At 32.2% G+C, this 20336-nt stretch overlaps 1 protein-coding gene across 2 annotated transcripts in view; it reads right to left on the reverse strand.

Moving 5' to 3' along the window:
- Positions 1 to 529: 529 nt before the first annotated feature.
- The window catches only part of LOC138332586 (uncharacterized), a 65763-nt gene continuing 45956 nt past the window's right edge, over positions 530 to 20336 (reverse strand). The window contains exons 26-27 of one of the 2 annotated variants that reach the window (XM_069280594.1): positions 20168 to 20218; positions 530 to 3848 (exon numbers count right to left, since the gene is read on the reverse strand). In XM_069280594.1, coding sequence (XP_069136695.1) covers positions 3847 to 3848; positions 20168 to 20218 — 53 coding nt within the window. In that variant the 3' untranslated portion in view covers positions 530 to 3846. Of the gene's footprint in view, positions 20219 to 20336 lie in introns of both variants that reach the window. The other variant, XM_069280589.1, reaches the window with a different exon arrangement.

Genomic DNA, 20336 nt, shown 5'->3' on the forward strand with positions numbered 1-20336 from the left:
GGCATCCATGACAACCGATCTGATTAACATGATTAAAGGTTAAAGATGCTCCACCGCTGACAAATGGTATTTTTTCGCCATCAAAAACAGGAGGAAACGATTTAGTATTTTTCTTCAGTTACAAAAGTTACTTACTTCACACCATTACCACCATTGAAAAGTTTGAGCGTCTAATTTTATTTTAAGTTCAAAATATAAAAAATAATTAATTGCATCCCGAAAAAATTCCGTGTCACTATATCCTATATGGAATGAAATACTGACTGCGCGTGCACCAAAGGCAAAATAAATTATCTTATCATATTTTTTGTGTTAATTAGACATATATATACACGATTAAACACCAATTATTGTTCAAATTATAAATGTCATTTATGCTCTGTATGCGGTGGAGCATCTTTAAAGTTAACTCAACCCCTAACCCAAAACAATACAGAAAAATAATGGATGACTTGAAAACTTGAAAAATGTTAATCTGGTTATATTGATGTGGAGAACGTTAAACAAACGCACAGAAAATACCATCATATATAATATGTAGTACGCCGAACACTTTAATGTTCTAATATAATTGACAAACATCACGATATACTCATGTAGCAATATCTTGTTATAAGGATTTTATATATTGATATATAAATATATACAGGCAATAAGTCTTCATGTAAGCTCATGTCATAATCAGGTTATCTAAAGAATAAATAAATACATTTTTCTTTAGACAGATATTTCGGACAATTTTAAGGTAAAATTTACGTGAAAGATATTGAATTGACTTGCATTACACTGAGAAATTTCAACCTAATGAACTTGAAAATTTGACCTTTGAAAATGGCATGAGGTTTTTTCAATTAAAATTGACTTCATAAATGTATGTAGATTATTTTAGGTGAAATTCAGGCCAAATTCTTTACATATCAAATTGATCTGAAGACATTGTGCCTGGGTATAATAGTAACATTCATATGTGAATAATACAAATGCAAATTAACAGTACATGATAGATACAACATATTTTAATTTTCACATATCGCATTCTTCATGTACGTATGGTATCATCAATGAGTATTTATTACATATTTAATGTATTTTATCAAACAATATTTCATTTTTAAGTGTTGGCGAGCTATCCTTAAATCCTCAAAATGAGTTACATAATATATCTGACGTTATACCATTTACCATACAATCTCGTAAAATTAATACTGGATATTAGGGGTATGAAATGACATATTATGAAAAAATTATCTTAATAACTATTATAACAAATAATGGGACGCCACAGGCATATAATTATTCTAGCGGATAAAATTCGAACAATTTCTGCTTAAATACCTCTAATGTTTTGTTTGGGGATTAAACGAACCTCACATGCGTGGCCACGCAATGTGAAAATTGAGCTAACTTCATAATTCGAAAAAATGGCATGACAATGAATGCCTTAAATAGATACCATCCTATAGATAACCTATGCTAGATACTGTATACTAAGTTGATGAATAAAGCAAAACGTTTATCGTAAAAAGTGTTATGTATTAGTTTAAAATTTAATATAAAAGTATAAAATCATGCGTAAAAGGTAATAAGCGATATATCGAAAAATTTTTTAGAAAAGAAATGACAGGAAATCATAACGCCTGTATGCATACATATACATATAAAATATTCGTTAATATTGAATATAAATATTGTTGTCAAGTTTGGTTTACGTTTGCAAATATTACATAACCATCAAAAAAACTATACAAGTGTAAAAAATCAATATAAAAATGTATATAACTGTATAATCGCAGTCAATTGAACACACATCAGTAGTTATGAATACAGAAAATCTTTCGATAACATCATCCTCAAATTTTACGTAAAACATCTTCAACGGTAAACATATTAATATGTTAAAGTATAAAAAATTTTGTGTTATATAATTATATTAAACTTCCAAATAAGAACGAAATAAGAAACATTATCTTCGCTAGGCAAGAGTTCCCATCCGCCTACTCTTCATCAAGAGTACAAGAAGCGTAGGCGGATCCATGTCTAGAGAAACACCATGAGACAAGAAAAATGTTTCATAAGATATCTTCATACAAAATATATGTTCATCACTGTTCAAAATAGTGCGCAAATTGGCCAATACCGACACCTATTGTGTATAAAACAAATCATACATGTTGTATAAGAGTAAACAAAACAGTTCGAACATCTAATAAACGATAAAACACATCATCACCATAAAGGCGGTATACCTTTACATGAAACTACAACATATGGCCATGATAATGTAATACATAATGATGATAAATATTGTTTACCAATTTTTTTTATTTTTTTGTATTTTGACATTTTTTTCTGTTTCAGGTCAAGCACATTATCGTAATATACTGATCAATGAATACATGTTGGTATGAAGTTGTTGTTGTTTTAACTGTTGCTTTTTTATTGTTATTTTTCTTTTTTTTTCTTTTTTTTGTCGTTTGTTGTTGCTTTTTTGTGGTTATCACCACTGCTTCTAATGATGATGATTTTCTATCGTCTTTATCCTATTGTCTGTGTAATTTCGTGTGCAGGCTAAGAAGACTTTGCAAATCAGTGTTTGCTGTGGAGACCGGGAAACACCGTTCGCCTACATACAAATGTACGCCGATCAGGTATTTTTACAAAACAATGTGTATATATTCGGTTCTAGGTAGGTGTTAAGGAGTAATTGGTTTGTAAGTATTACATACTAATACTCGGACAATTTATAAGATCGTTTGTTCGGAATGTTTTGAAGTATATACCCTAAAGGTTTGTTGAATGGACGGACATACAAAATATCGGTACGTTTACATGAAATGGCTTACCAGGTTATTTTCTTGTAGCATCTTTTCACAGCTATGGCTCAATCATTGTTATGACCCCGATTCAGCCTTCGGAGTCACCCCTTACTATCGCTCATTTAATGCTGAACGTCAAGCTGAGGATAGTAAGTACCAATTTTAGAGACATTGGTTTGTCTCGGTCAGGGAACAGAACCCATAACCTTCCTCGCTTGGGCGGACGCTCTACCCATAGAAAGCCTAAAGCGAGGCAAAGCCAAGGAAGCCAAGAACCGATGAAAGTGAACCTTGTTAGATGAGAGAACAAAAATGAAAGCTTGTTATCACAGATAAAGGTAATGTGGTAAATAATGATGCTATGAGTAAGTAACATGATTCGAATGTTGGTTGTAAGAAATTTTAGAAATGAAATGTTTCTGAATCTTCTTTATTTCATTCTGCATGGGTGTTGATCTTCAAAACTGCACCAGAAACTGAAAGTTCTTTTTATTCATTTCCTTTCGTGGCAGGATACTGTGACATCAAGTTCAATTTCTGTCCCATATCTTCATGTAGCATCTTCTTTGGAAACCTTTGATCACAATGACTTACGTAGATTCGATGAAACCGTACTTGGTCAATCAGTTCATGAAATTTGTCTCAAAGTTTGCTGTGTTGTTATCAGACGATGATGACGGATTATTGTCACAGTGCACGGTCGACGACTGTAGCAGGTATGCTAATGCATGTACATAATAAATGGCTTTATAGAGTACCATTTATCCATCAAAATATCTGCTAAAAACGACTGTCGTGTCCAAAATCCTTCACTAGTAAGTAGTGTCTTTTCCATATCGTCTTTCCATACCTTTACACTTCAGAAACATGACATTTTCATGTAAATTGTCTTCCGTAAACCATAATGCCTGATGACGTTTCATGTTGAAATATTTATTTAGATGAAACAGTACGTAGTCAATCATAGCAAAAATAGTTTCTTTTCTAGGCCACATACTACCGTTCCTTGTTGTTGTAAACAGTTAAGGGATCCTACAAAAAACAGGAGTTTCAAAGATTTCAGACACAGATAAACATTGAAATCATCAAAATACATGAAAAAATGAATGAAGTGTTTGATAATCTTCCAACACAGTTTTAATGAGAATTTTATCTTTAATTAAACCTTGAATGAATTCCTATGATTATTAAACTATCATATATTTTTACTTCCATCTGAAATAACAAAAACATCAAGGCATTAGGAACCTACGGTCGAATAAATGTCCGAGTGTATTGGAGATTCAAATAGAAGTGACAATAATCAGCCGAGTTAATTTTGATAAACTACATTCTTCCGTCAAAACTTTTTATCTTCCGCTTTAGGTTTTATTAACGTTATTAGAATGCCATGCATTTGTTTTGAGTAGAAATATAGGCCGTCGCCATTGTCACTCTGCTGTAGTATAACTACATTTCCAGGGGTACGTTGCATAAGCTGGACGTGTGACATATGACTTGCTGGCAGAGCCTTTGAGTTACGGTGGGTACAACATGAACCCCTTTACCAGCATTAACCCCCTCTCAAAGAGACGAAGAAGTTTTATTCTATTCAATGATCTCATGACCAAATTTCATTTAGTTTTAAAACTGTACAAACCCTTAAATCCACCGCGCTAGGGTAGGCACAATGCACTCAGTATGTATATTATATCTCTCAGACGATGATTTAAACAATCATAAAAGTATTATATTTCAATGTTTGTGAATTTAGTTTATTGGTATGAGTTTTTCATTTAAGAAAATGGGACTAAAAGTATGATTTGTTGTTCACCCTCCTTCAATTTCACCCTTTTATGACATTGCTACTGTAGTGCTCATTTAGGCTATTGTTTCAGGGGTTGTTAAAACGTTGCCATTAAAATATGGGACTCGCGTCCTATATTATTAATGGAAATGTCACATTTGAACTCAATTTTGTGGTCCATATGAACAAGTATGGTTGTGATTTACAAACAATACATTTATACATGTTAACAATATATAACTTTTGAATGCCGAAGATAACGTTTTTTACGACACATATTTCATATTTTGTTTGATGATATCCAATTGCTCTGGTTATAAGTGATAGTTAGTGTTAGTTTCACTAGGTCGGTTTTATTGTGGTGTGTTTTTTTCTGTCAAAGCACTGGTCGACTTCGGTAGGACTGTTTATTAGGGTCATTCATAAAGTAAATCTTAGAGGCAGAAATACAATGCTGGGATGTGTCTATTCTTCATGATAACGAATATCTTCACAGATGATATGTTTACATTTGATTGTCTTCAGGATTTTAGTTGAGTAAGTCTTTGAGCAATTTATTTGGTCATTACCATGATGAAACTCCACTATGTTGATTTATTATTGCTTCTGGTATTGTTCAGTAGATGTTGGCTATCGAAGGCAATAGCTCGGATTTAGATACCACGTTCACTTTCGTCTGTCTGTATCAAGAGGACGACGGTTAATGACTGTGAATGTCTCGTTTAATAATATTGTTGAGCATTGTTCCTCAGGCGAACAGATGTAGATCTGCAAAGGCAGCTCCTGGTTCATAATCCAATGTTTCGTAAATTACTAGATCAGCAACAGCTTTGGTGAATATTAATTTTACTCCGACGTTCAGTTCAATTTATACATTCCATATTTTAGTTCTGCTATTCCACTCCCTTATTTCATTTCGTCTTTTACACGCCATTCCTCTCCTTCTCCTGCCCTTCCTTCTCTTCCTCCGTATCTTCCTACTCCTCTTCCCTAACTTTAGAATAGGTTTGACACTTTAACCGGGTTTCCTTTGATTGTTGCATACAGCAAAGAGGATAAAATACACATAACTATATATCTGTTATTCACATTTTGAGTATTTCAGTATATGATCACAGAGACATTGCATCATAATATGTGGAGAATAAAACGTTACATAACAGAATAACGTTAACTTGTAATACGAACCAAACAGTCTAAGTGAGATATAAAGTTTATAGGGTACAAGGACAGATGAGTATGGCACGAATGCTAGACATAAATAAATTGCGAAAACATAGTTATAAAAATGCTATAAAAACATGTACATATATTTAAAAAAACCATTATTGCTCATTTATAATGTCAATTTAACATTGGAAGTACTTTGAGAAATACTAAAAGTACCCGTATTCATGTCATGTAGTTACATACGTATATCGCTATTACTGTCGAGACAAATAAAGTGATGCAAAGTAAAACATTTTAGTCATTGTTACCTGTAAAACTTATATCACAAAATGCTTTAACTGTACTAACATTGTGTATCAATATCAAAGTGGTGATAAAAAGTATTTAATAATTTAAATTTGACAAACTACACAAGAAAATACAGATAGTTCATTTATGTAACATGCATGCACTTAGTATCGTAAAAAATAAAACCAATGTATCATTCGTTAAAGCACCAGGTATCACATAAAAACGTAAAGAGAAATTGCGAGTTTATAAATGACATGCTTTAAAAACACAATGATCCCACGGAGACCTTGGTGTTCATCATTGAAAGCTTAAACCATCGACTGAAATACTAATGTTTTTTCTCTGCTCCATCAATACGGGTTTACCACCTTCAGTGGAATGTGAAGTCAGAAAAATCACATCACAATCACCGGAGGTTTGGGGACTAATCGAAGGTAAATCTTACTTTACCCACGTCATGTTATCCCGAAAAGGACGTGTTATCTATTTCCTTTATGCAGTAAATTAAATTATATTTGTAAACTTTCCAAATCAATTACTGCATTTTAAGCATTGACTCCGATCAATTTTAAAATTGAATACGGACAACTAAGATAGCTTCTGAATGGAATTAGTGACAAAGGACTAGATATGGTAATGGCTCTTTTTTGCCCCTAATTCTACCAAAATTCAAATTAAGTATTTAGAAATTAAGTTGCTGCGTTTGAAATATTGAATACGCCCCTGATAAAAACTTAATGATATTTTTATTGACAGAAAGTATGTTTTTGCTCTATAACCATGGTAACTTTGCATAAATTATGCAAATTTGAAAATTTGGTCAATTTTGGCATATTTTTTGATAGTTTTTCTTTTAAAAGCAATAGAGCACAACCTAGAACAAACTTTATATTTCAAAGGAATTAGCAGACACGAAGAATACATCATTTTGAGAAATATAAAGTTTGTTCTAGAATGCGCTCTATGTTAAATAGATGAAAAACTGCATAAAAAAGGTCCATTTTGATGAAATTTTCACATTTTGCATAATTTAAATATAAATAATATAAATGGTTGCCATGGCAACTAGAACTGCTATATTACCTAATAACACTATCAAATATGTCGGGTATGTAGTTAAGATTTGAAATGCAAGATTAACATCTTAAAATAACAGACTTTGAAAAATAGCGGATTTGGGGGCCACAAAAGACCCTTACCATACCTAGTCCTTTATGATTTTGGAAAATTTCGGAATGACAGGAAAGATAACAGAAACACAGATATTAATTATGGTCATTTGTCTACAATATTGTCAATCAGTCCTGAAATAGAAAACGAGAAACTAAGATAAACCTATGGGCGATTTGCTTGGCGCTTGTCGTTTCCAATTTGGTTTCAAAATCGAATAACAAAACGGGAGAAGAGTACCATGTTAGTTGGGAATGTGCTCCTCACCATTTACTTCTTGTAACGATAACGAGAACAGATTCCGAGCAGACAAAGTGACCATTGACTACAGACAAAAGGCGATTTGAGTAGTCTACCATCTTATGATGTTCTACAATTTAGAGAATCAAAAAAGGTAACTTAAAAAGAAAGCATCTGCGTCCCATTCATACAATCATGGCAGTGTTTGTCTAGTAAATTGTGTAAAAGTTTACAAACATTGCACAATCATTTTGTTAAATGTTTTGGTATTAGTTGATTAGTATGCAATTGATTCCATCACCAATTAAATTATGCTTATTAATGTATTCAATATTACATACAGTAGGGCGATTTTATATGAATTTACTATGGAGACATTTAACTGCTAAAGGTTATTGTATTGTATAGTTAAAAGTATTACACATAGTTGAATAAGTTTTTGTTCATGCAGTCACAGTAAAACAAAGTGTTTCATGGCTTGAAGATCATGCATAGCATGCTTATGATTAAAAGTTATAACCGTTAAGTGTGAAAACCTGATCCGTAACAGAAAGGCACAAATTATTTTCTTATAAAAGCATAAAGGATAAATTTAAGAACTTTAACTGAACAAAACTTGACTTACCTTTTCATGCAGACCATATCCGAGTCGCGAAATACGCCTTTTTATCTTCTATATTACATATTTTACCTTCTCAAACATTACTTACCTGTATATGTATATGGACTTCCAGTGTCGGATTGTTTTTGAAATGAAGCAAATGCATTGTAGATATGTATCAAAGCATCATATATCCTTTTGAACGACCGATTTTACCTTAAAATTAATACATTTGAAAAGTAATGAATTAGTAAAACGCCAATGGCATAATATGGCATAGTAGATGAGGGAAAGAAAAGAAGAGTTAATGTTAATAAGATTGCTGACAGATTATCGGGTATATCAGTAATTACCAAAGATGAGATATGACAAAAATTATGATGCTACAACGCCGACAGTTACTAAAGGTACATACATGCTCAAAATATAACAAAAAGATCTAGTCTAGAAGAAATACATTTCCCTTTCCCTCCATATTAAATTAAACACTTATTACGTAGAGCTTAAGAGCAAAATAACCACAGTTTCTTCATTTGCATGAGTAAATACCTGATTAACTGTCATTTATTGATTAATTGATAACTATTGAATCTGTCCTGTCAGCGGTGTAGTATTTGTAAATATAGTGAAACCTGCCTAAACCGACTGCACAGAAACCAGCATATTTGACCGATGTCAGCTTCTTGATCATACAAGTTGAAATTATTATAAATTAAGAAGGAAACGGTCATATAATTACGCCGGAATCAACGGCTCCGTATTAGACAAGAGCCGATTATGACGAGTTATACTGAATAAAGGAGTAAAGCAGGAAATCACTCACAATTAATTAAAACAGGAACAATAAGGTTGACATTGACCAACTACTGAACTAGCAACAGTACGGTTAACTTTGACTTTCTATCAACAGCAATCTGCATTTTTATGATCATGTCTTATCTTTCGTTTGATCGAAATCCTTTCAGAAATGAAAAATAAATGAGCAACAGCAAACTTTAATCTAAACTGAAACTCAAAGCTATACAAAATAATTTCATAATTGGAATATCAATGATCATAAACTGGCTTTAAACTACGCCTGGATTCATCACAAATGCCATGTTACTATGGGATTTACCATTTATCAGCAATGCATCAGTGAGTCATGTTATCTTAAAAGAATACGGATAGGTTTACCCTTTCGGACATATCCCTCCGCCGCGGACTGTTAAGCTTAACTATTTACAATTATCGTCCCTTAGTGATTCTATGAGTCAATTATATAAGTTGTTTAGACGTTGTTTGTATCAGAAAGGGTAGGTCTAACCATTTAGGGTAATTTCGAATCCCCATCCCATCGGAATGCTTAAGGTATTACCCTGTTAACTAAAGAAATAATGTATATGCCCGTCAATCAATCATTCGGTCAAATATGGTAAAATCCGACCAGAGGAAGATGATATTTTGAATTGTTGACCCCGACGCCACGATGTAGCATAAACTCACATTGGTCCTTTGGACCAGGTGAACTAAAGCAGAGAGCTTCACGTCGAACATTTTTGTCTTTTCAAATGTCATTAAGATTGGGTAAGGGATTTATATATATATATATTAGGAAGCGGTATGTGATTTCTGAGAGATACAGGTAACAAGTGCAGATTGTCAAAGGTGGTGTTCAAGCTAGTGTTACAAAATCCCATAGAAACTGCTCACAGCCCAATTTTCTTGAAACTTTGTATATCGAACAAGTTGTCTTTTAAAGTGACAATACTTTTTACTTTTATGATTTTAAAAAGGCCCAAAGGACCTGAAATCTTCGTATTCATTTTCATTAAAACTTTCTGCACAAATATGTCAATATAAAGTTAGCCTTTGTTAAATATTCTACATTTTTTATTCATAACTCATTTGAGTAGATCGTATACTTTATATTTAAGTCATTGCTTTTAGATTTTTAACACAAAATTTTGTTTGAAATAATAAGTTTTACGAAAATTTAATACTTTTGGAAAAAAACGAAAACGAAACATTGCTCTTCGTCATCTCATTTCACCCTGTTACGGGTTTTGTCCACAATTTTATGCCCAATTTAAAACACTCACATGCCATTTTCTATCTATATGTAAACTAGTATCGAAATTAAAACACGGTAAAACAGTTTTTGAGAGAATTGAGAGTGCAGGTAGCAACGGACCACTTCTTTGTTAATATACCTAGCTATACAATTCCAGTTTATGAGTCCAGACTCCAATTTAAGTGGAATTAATGTATAGAAATAATTTTAAATGCTTAATATCATTGAAACACCTTTGAAAATATTGGTTGTCATGGTAACAAAACGGAAGCCTCTGATAGTTAAAATTTTGATTTTGTCAAGTTTATGTGAAAATTAGTAAATAGGGGTCATGAATCATGCTGAATTACATAGTAACACTTTCAAAAAGATTGGTGGCCATGGAATCAAAATGGAGGCCTTTGATTGGTTTAAATTTAGATATTAACATATACAAGTGAAAATTGGTACATATGGGTTATGGAGTATGCAGAATGAGACAGTAACAGTTTTAAAAGCATTGTTGTCATTGTAACAAAATAAAGGTAATCTGAATGGTCAAAATTAAGATTGTAGCCTTTGTTGCGCTGTTATTATTTTGAGATTTGTTTCCCTCTTGAATATTTTCTAATTCAATTTAAAATAGTTTTATCTACATAAGAAAGATGAATAACCTTAATTTGTATCTTTTGAGCTTGAGTTGCTGACGAAAATACATGCTCATTTCTTTCTTTTTATCTTGCCAAAACATGCTGCTTGTATAAATAGTATTACCAATGGATATAAAATAAGGAATGAAGTATCTTTTATTAACAAAAATGATTAAAAAATACAAAAAAAATATGTTCAAAAGGTGAACACAAGGGTCCCCTTGCCACATACCCAAAGTTTTCTTAGATAACATCATTTTAGGCACTTCTTGCCTTTTTAAAAATACAAAAAAGATAAAATGCACATTTAATACTGCAAAATTTAAAGAAGAAAAAATCGGAGCGTGAGCGGATTTTGCAACCCCATTTTTTTAAGAAGGCCGTCCTTCGGCGAAAAAGGTTAGGTGCTGTAATCACGGTATATACATTTATTTCTGTATAACAGTTTTAAGTACCCAGAATGAAAAGATAGTCGTTGGACCCCTTAAATCATCCATGTTTCTTATTGCATCAAAATGAACTTATTAAAGCCTATACATGTGTGTGCTTAAGAATCAATTGTATAAGGTATGTTATACCATAATGCAGTAAATGTCGATATCAAGATATGCCCTCATTATAGCCATAATGCATCACGTGTACTATTGAATTCATGCACCAGTATACTTCACTTCACTTTACCCCTTTAGTCTTTTTATCATGCCATTAAAAAAACTAAATTCATCATCCATGTGTTTTCAATACCAATTCTTATATATGCAACAAACACAGATATTTTATTTTATGAGTACTTAAAGGTTAAATATCAAATAAGTCGATGTATACATCAGTTATTGATATTAACCAGAAATATAACGGATTATCTCTGTGAAAATTTGTTACTTCCCTTCTCTGCTTTGAGGCTTTTCAAATCGGTTGCAAAAGACCACTTATAGACCACTTTCCCCAATGATCAATTTTAAGCCAATTTTACTTATGTATGAAAGCCACCTGGGTTGAAGGGCCTTTTTTCTATATATGTTACGTAACTTCACGTAATGCACCCATCCTAACATTGGAAATATGACCTGTAAAGTTAAGAATATATTTGCATTTAATTTGCTTTTCTTATGGTATCCATTTTACGTACTTTCAATATAAACAGTCGATATTTTAATCATAAATAAATGTTAGCTCCAGTCTAACTAATAAATCAGCTTCACATACATTGGATATAGGACTTAATGCATAAGTATTTACTTCATTTCCCTGTTGTATCAATTCAACTTTACATTATTTCAATATGAGATGATAAGTATATACGAGCATTTACATAACTTTATTTGAAGTATCAGCTCTATTCTATATAATAGTTTTAAAAAAAAGTTGAAACATTTAGCGTTCTCATATGTTTAATTCATTTTACCTAAGACATCAATCTGAACTCAAATTGCATATATCGGATATATGACTAGATACATTAAGCATATACTCCTCATAGTGAGATTATTTAAAAAGGTGGGGTTGCAAAATCCGCCCACGTGCCGATTTTTTTTCAAATTTTGCATGGTCTAGGTACATAACTACCTTTTATGTGCTGTTTATTTATTTTGTATGTTTTAAAAAGGCATAAAGGGCCTGAAATGATGTTTTCTAAAATTGCTTTGGGTATGTGGCAAGGGGACCCCTTGTGTCCATCTTTTGAACATAATTTTTATTTTCTAATTAGTTTTGTTAATAAAAGATACTTCATTCTTTATTTCATATCCATTTATAATGATATTTACGAATTATTTTTACGACAAATTGATTTGAAGCAAAAAAACCTCAAATTTTGTCAGGATAAAAATTGAGGATATTGGGTTTGCTCAAAATATTTGGCATGTTATCGATTTTGTCAACACTTTTAAACCATTTTAAAAACATGCTATAGGTATAATCTTATAACAGATACTTTTTCAAAAAAAATGAAATCCGGGAAAACAGCATTTCATAGGCTGAAATGTAGCGGGGGGAATTTCTAAAAAATCAATATTTGCCCTAGTTGACCATAAGTTTAAAATTGATCATAGACACCATAATAAAACAACAGTTAGTGATAGAATTTTTTGTTAGTTAACATATGTACTCTAAAATTATTGCATTTCTATGCATGCATCTTCCCTACCAGTACAAAAACACCTAACAACTAGATATGCTCTTGGGTGAAACAAATAGTTTCTCTTTTCATATCAGAAATCAAATAATTATTGGAAAGAAATATATTTTCGTCAGCAACTTAAACTCAAAAGATACAAATTAAGATTATCCATCTCTCTTACGTAGATAGAAACTATTTTAAAATGAATTAAAAATGATTAAAGAGGGAAACAGAGTTACAATTGAATTTCAAATAAAGTATGTATAATTTAAAAATAATACCAGCACCACAAAGGCTACAATCTTAATTTTGAGCAATCAGACGGCTTTTATTTTGAAACAATGGCAACAATGTATTTAAAACTGTTACTATCTCATTCGGCATACCCCATAACCCATATGTACCAATTTTCACTAATATCTAATAATATCTAAATTTCAACCAATCAGAGACCTCCATTTTGTTTTCATGGCAACCAATTTTTTAAAAAGGGATTCCATGTTATTCAGCATATTTTATAACCCATATATACCAATTTTCACTTAAATCTGACAATATCTAAATTTCAACCAATCAGAGGCCTCCATTTTGTTTCCATGGCAACTGATCTTTTTGAAAGTGTTACCATGTTATTCAGCATACCTTGTAACACATATATACCAATTTTCACTTAATTCTGACATCATTTAAATTTCAGCCAATCAGAGGCCTCCGTTTTGTTACCATGGCAACCAATATTTTAAAAGGTGTTACCATGATATTTAGCATCAAAAATTATTACTGTACACCGATTTTCACTTAATGTATAACTAGGTGTACTAATTAAGAAGTGTTCCGTTGCTACATGCACTCTCTGTTTTGAAGTCACTCAAAAACAGTCTTCCCGGATTTTAATTTTGAACCTAATTTACACATCGACAGGAAATGTCAAAGGAGTATTTTTAAATGGGGGTAAAATTGTGGACAAAACCAGTAACAGGGTGAAATAAGATGACAAAGAGCAATGTTTCGTTTTCGTTTTTTCCAAAAAGTGTTAGTTTTTCGTGAAAAATATTATTTCAAACAAAATTTTCTGTTAAAATCTAAGTAAAATGACTTAAATACAAAGTATACGATCTACTCAAATGATTTATGAATAAAAAATGCAGAATATTTAACAAAGGCTAACCTTTTTTGGCATGTTTGTGCAGGTAGTTTTAATGAAAATGACTACAAAGAATTCAGGCCCTTTGGGCCTTTTTAAAATCACAAAAGGAAAAAGAAGTGTCATTTTAAAGGGACAACTAGTAGTAGTTACAATATGCAAAGTTTCAAGAAAATTGGACTGTGGGCAGTTTTTATGGGATTTTTAACATTAGCTTGAACACTACCTTTAATAAGTAAACAATAAATACATGTACTCTTATACCAGATATACGGAATGTATCAAGGGATATCTCTAATGTATGTGGGATGAGAGTGAATACAGGTGATGTAAAGTAAAGATATACATTTCTCCCATACTTCAGAGGGATATCCCGTGGTTGTTATAGGTAAAATGCAACTCTTTCTCCCATCCTTCACATGGATATCACGTGGCTGTTATAGGTAAAAGGCAACTCTTTCTCCCATCCTTCACAGGGATATCCCGTGGTTGTTATAGGTAAAAGGCAACTCTTTCTCCCATCCTTCACATAGATATCACGTGGCTGTTATAGGAAAAAGACAACTCGTTTTCCCATCCTTCACATGGATATCCCGTGGTTGTTATAGGTAAAAGGCAACTCTTTCTCCCATCCTTCACAGGGATATCCCGTGGTTGTTTAGTTAAAAGACAACTCTTTCCATCATACTTCACAGGGATATCCCGTGGTTGTTATGGGTAAAAGACAAGTCTTTCTCCCATCCTTCACAGGGATATCCCGTTGTTGATAGGTAAAAGCAACTCTTTCTCGCATACTTCAAAAGGATATCCCGTGGTTGTTATAGGTATAAGACAACTCTTTCTCCCATACTTCACGGGGATATCCCGTGGTTATTATAGGCAAAAGGCTATTAGAATCCTACGAATTTTACATGGGTCTGTCAAGTGGACAGGGATATATCAACCCGAGTGAAAGATTTTGGCTGGTCAAACCAAGGCTTGCCGAGCGTTGGCGGCCAAAATCATATTTCACGAGGGTTGATATATCCCTGTCCATTTGACAGACCCATGTAAGATTATTTTTCTCCAAATTTAAATTTAAATCAGATTAGGAATTATTTTTATAGTGTTTACAATTAATGGTGTCCTTTTCTATTCCCGCGAGATAACCCTGTCAGATATGGGAGAAACCTCTTTCTCCAATACTTCACAGGAATATCTCGTGGTTAGTACAAGTAAAACACAACACTTTCTCGTATACTTCACAAGGATATCCAGTGGTTGTTAGGTAAAAGACAACTCTTTTCCCATACTTCACAGGGATATCCCATGATTGTTATAGGTGAAAGGCATATCTTTCTCCCATATTTCACATGGAATGAGGTAAGGTTGATGCATTAGGTGAAGTGAAGTTATCACATAGTTATATATCAACTCCACATATATACGGAATGGTAAGTTGAGTTGATGTACATAGACAACATGAAGTAAATTCACTTATAGACTTAATATATAAAGTATTATATCCAATGTATGTAATTCATGAAATACCATTTAGGGTGGGTGCATAAGGGGAAGTAGATTAAGCACATTATTAACTTAATGTATCAACATCCCACATCGAAAGTATTATAATATATATTCAATACAAGTAATTGTATAAGCTTAAGGTATTATGATATTATCTTGACGTGTATTTGAAAAATAATTATTTTTTTATTTAGAAAATTAGAAAATATCGTATTTACAAAATGTATCAAGTCACATATAACATGTGAAATGATGAGCATTAGTGAAGTTACTACATTATATTCTTGATAAATCAAAAGCCATCAAGCAATGTAGGGTAGCAACCTTTTTACTGAAAGAATGCGGTGTATTTCACATTGATATCAATAAATAATGTGCAAATCCACCTATTTTGTAATAACAAAAATACTCACAAGATGAAACATAAATGCTGGAATGTATATTTATATTTTAAAATATTAGTGAATCTAATTAAAAGTATCTTGCAAAGGCTTCAGTCTATAACGATCATGAAGCAACACATTACACTATTCGATACATTAGACCATTAGCGGTAACATTTTACGAAGTATACAGGTGCATGAATTCAATAGTACATATGATGTATTAAGGTTATAGTGAGGCCATATCTTGATATCATGGACTATATTCCGGCCCGTCAAGAAACGAAACACACACTACTAGACAATATTTGAAACCTACACATCTAAATATTTTAATAATAGTAATTACAAATGAAAATTAATTCCGTAATCCGCCTTATATCCAGTGACTTCGCTAAATATATAAATGTAATTTGTAGTTAGTGTGGTGTAACCTGGAGCACTTGGCATTGGATGGAAATCCAGTGTGACGTCATGACTAAACGTGATTTAAAAATGACGTGACGTCAAGAATTGATGACGTCGTGACAAAATGGTGGCATCCGCTGGATTTATTCCAAAACATTGTGACGTTGAGATTCTTCAAAATTCAGGTTGTTATTGATAAAAAGTATTTCAAGTCTTTGTTCATTTTAACTGTGCAATGGATGTAGCAGAGTTGTCGATTACTACTTAAAGTTATATGTGCCGTAACTGGATGAAGATTTTGACAAGTTATTTTTTCTTCATTAATCTATTGAAAACCGTACGGTTTGATGAATTAAACCGTGAAAATCATTCAAATGGTTCCAGATGTCTGACAAACGTTAGTTGCAACACAGAATTTAAGTACTGTAAAATTGTTGGTTTTCATGCCTTATGTATGTTTATATGGAAACATACCTGCAGAAATCACTTTACAATGACTAATAACATTATAAAAATGCTAAATGAAATTGTAGACCACGAATTGGCTTCATGGTCCGACCGTATGTACTCATTTCACTTCACTATAGATGTACATATAATGATTTTTGGCAGTACTGCCAAAAATCCTTTTCAGCTCTTATATGTACTCGTAAAATTAAAACGTAAGCATTGAAAATACTGTAATTCTCAAAATGTTGGTAACTTTTGGCAATAAATAACATATCAAAAGCTCATCTTGATTCGTAAGTATGAAAAATACGGCACATATAACTTTAATATTGATATACAGATTGTTTGTCAAATTGTTAGTACTTGTATAAGGTTATATAGTCCGAGAAATAATTTTCAAATCAGGAAAATGTTACCAATGCATATGCTGTGTGATGATGATGATGATGATGATGATGATTACAAGACTACGGACACGATGATTAAAATGGGGAACCCTGTGTCATGCCATGCTCAATAATATATTAACCACCCACGTGATTGTTCAGAAAAGGCGTACAAAGATAAATATTTAATCATGCTTCACTCAATACGCTTTGCCAAGCAAGGGCATTCCTTTCACAAGCTAATATTTCAAAAACCTTCCCTGTTTATTGATGAAATTTATCATTGATCACAATATTGATATTTTCAGTAAAAAATGTAAATAATATTAAGATAATTTCATATTATACGTATCTTCAACATAGATAGTTTCTAAGGGAATTAGTCTTGAAATATTAGTTTGCCAAAATGTAAGCATTAATGAAATGCTTAAGTGTACTTTATCACAGAGCAATAGCATACAAAATTAAGCAACTCAAAATGTGTTTCTAATTAATAATATTCGTATTAATTTACTTTATTTCAGTCGAGATCGTTCAATATTGCTACATGCACAGTTAGTAAACAAAGAAAACTATACCGTGATACAATTCGTAGAAACGATTCAAGATTATCTCTACAAAGCCGCAATTCTTTCTTTCGATCAATGCAAAAAATAGAAACATTATTTTACAAAGCTGGAATACGCTGAAGCAAGCCATATCATGCAGCGATAATAGCTATGAGAACGCAGTTGTATAATATATCATGATACGATGAGAGAGTTTTTTTCAATCTTTATATAAGATAATGATAATGTACATGACCAAATGAACTTAATGAGTTACAGATTGAACTTAATGAGTTAAAGATGTATCTCAATAATGAATGATACAAAATAAGTGGTATTTATGAAAATGAGAAACAAAGGCAAAAGCAAGATATCTACAGATAAAGAGAATAGAAACATCAAACAACAGCGCGATAACATGATATCAAGGAACAACTTCATCCGATAACAACATACAAAATATACATAAAGACGTGTTGTTAACTTGTTGCTATGATACATAAAAAACAATAGAATTTGCTTCATTTCAAGTGTGTTAGAGCATAATAATATAAAAAACACATACTTCCGTACATATCATGCGCACTACTTATATAGACACACGGCAAATGTTAAGGTAACTTGTAATGTAAGGAAACATATATCAAAGATTGCACATTTTAATATCAGCACCCTTGTAAGTGGCAGTATGACTGAGGCTCGGAGTACCTGGGCGAAGGAATGACCGTCTCTGTGTAAGCGGCAATGGTTCAATATCAACGAAAAATAGCCAATCACTATTGCGTGGACAATTCATTTCAGCATAACTTATATTTCCGAATGTTATCTTTGGATCTTTGCAGGCAAAAGACGGATATTATATAAATGTTCTATGGAATTATGAAAACATCGGAAAAGAGCTTGATCGTGTTTTATATTACCCAGAACAAATTTGAAGTGCTTGTAATTCACACTATTGCTATCTTATTTATATTTCTCAGATTACGACATGGCCGTATTACGTGGTAAAACATGCAAGTTATGTTATCAATAATATATAAGTAGTTTATCTGATACAAATATTTAACAGTTAATGTTTTATGTAAAAGACAGCATCTTGTGAATGTTAACCTTGTGTCTTCCAAGACACTAATTTCCTATGGATATATCAACTTGTACAGCTTATAATTTCTGAAGAAAATCCCTTTTTAGAATAATATCGGAATATTCATTAAACGAACTTTTAGTATAGCGAACTTCTTTATCTACAGCCGATTAATTACCCAAGATAAGAATCTAGTCATAAAGAAGGTCATAAAACAGACATGTCCAGCATTCATCATTTCGAATTCAAATCTTTTGATTACTTAAATCTATTTTAACGAGGAGAATGTTTGAAATAATGCAAACTGAATAACCTACATTTAGCGTAGGCCATGCCTTTATGTTTATCTACTGTTCAATGTGACACTCCATTACTTGTTTTGGGCTAATTACTTTTGCTTGCGGAATGTTGCGATATTTTCACATCAAGAAATCATATTCGCAAATAAGCTTACTTTTACCGACACGCCTTGCCCTAGCAGCAGTGAATGGCTATATCGTCGATACGACACCACTGTCATTACACAGGTCTGGTGATATCCAATAGTACAACGGTGTGCCGGTGTTCACCTGGTCATGTTACATTGCATTTCATACTCTATCAAATGGCAGTATCTCATAAAAAACTATTTAATATCAAGTGCTGCACTGTACATCATTGTAAAAACAATCAGCATAATACCTGAAAAATGAGATCTGTAATTGTACCGAGACTTTGATTGACTAGACTTGTATAAACGTGGAATATTGAGCTTATTCATACCTGTCATTCAAATATAACAATCGGTACAGTGAACTAAAGCACACTGTATATTTGAATAGTATATACATTGTATTTGCCAACCCTGATACCTATAAAATTCATCATGTGAACAATATATAAAATCCATGTCGTGTATCCATTATCGCTCTACCTCAACTTCTACAAACTATTTTCAATCATGGATTTCATTCGATAGATAAAATACATTCAAAAAGAATTCATACTTGCATAAACCATACCGTTATTAATCCAACAAATATGTTGGGGTTTTTTATTATTACTTATTGATGTTTCATATTACGTAGCTCAAAACTCTAATTGAATGCAATTTATCTATCCAATGATATTTTTTACAAATCAATCACAGTAATGAAACAGTCAATATGCCTAAATGGCGGATTTAACGCGTCTGCAATATAGGCACCTGATCAGTTGCTATGACAACAACTTTAATATGGGTATACAAATCTTCTCATCCTAAATAGGTTTTGTAACGCTGGTCTATCTTGCTATAACAGTGTGGACAGGTGCTTGCCTGTTCCCCACAACTCTGGCACGTTACTCTATGGCCGCACGGAACAAAAACAATACACCTCTCCATTTCATCACAAACCTTACACTTGAATTTCTTCTTTAGGTATTCATTTTCTTTTTTCATCGCTGCAGGAGCTGAAAAAGAGATTTCCATTATTTCGTTTTTTTAAATTCATACTACTTTTCTACTACTAACAAGCTAAGTACAATAAAACTTAAGCATAGATGGAGGAATAATTTATAAAAAAAAATA

Source organism: Argopecten irradians, chromosome 1 (assembly GCF_041381155.1).
Source record: "Argopecten irradians isolate NY chromosome 1, Ai_NY, whole genome shotgun sequence".
Taxonomy (NCBI): Eukaryota; Metazoa; Mollusca; class Bivalvia; order Pectinida; family Pectinidae; genus Argopecten; species Argopecten irradians.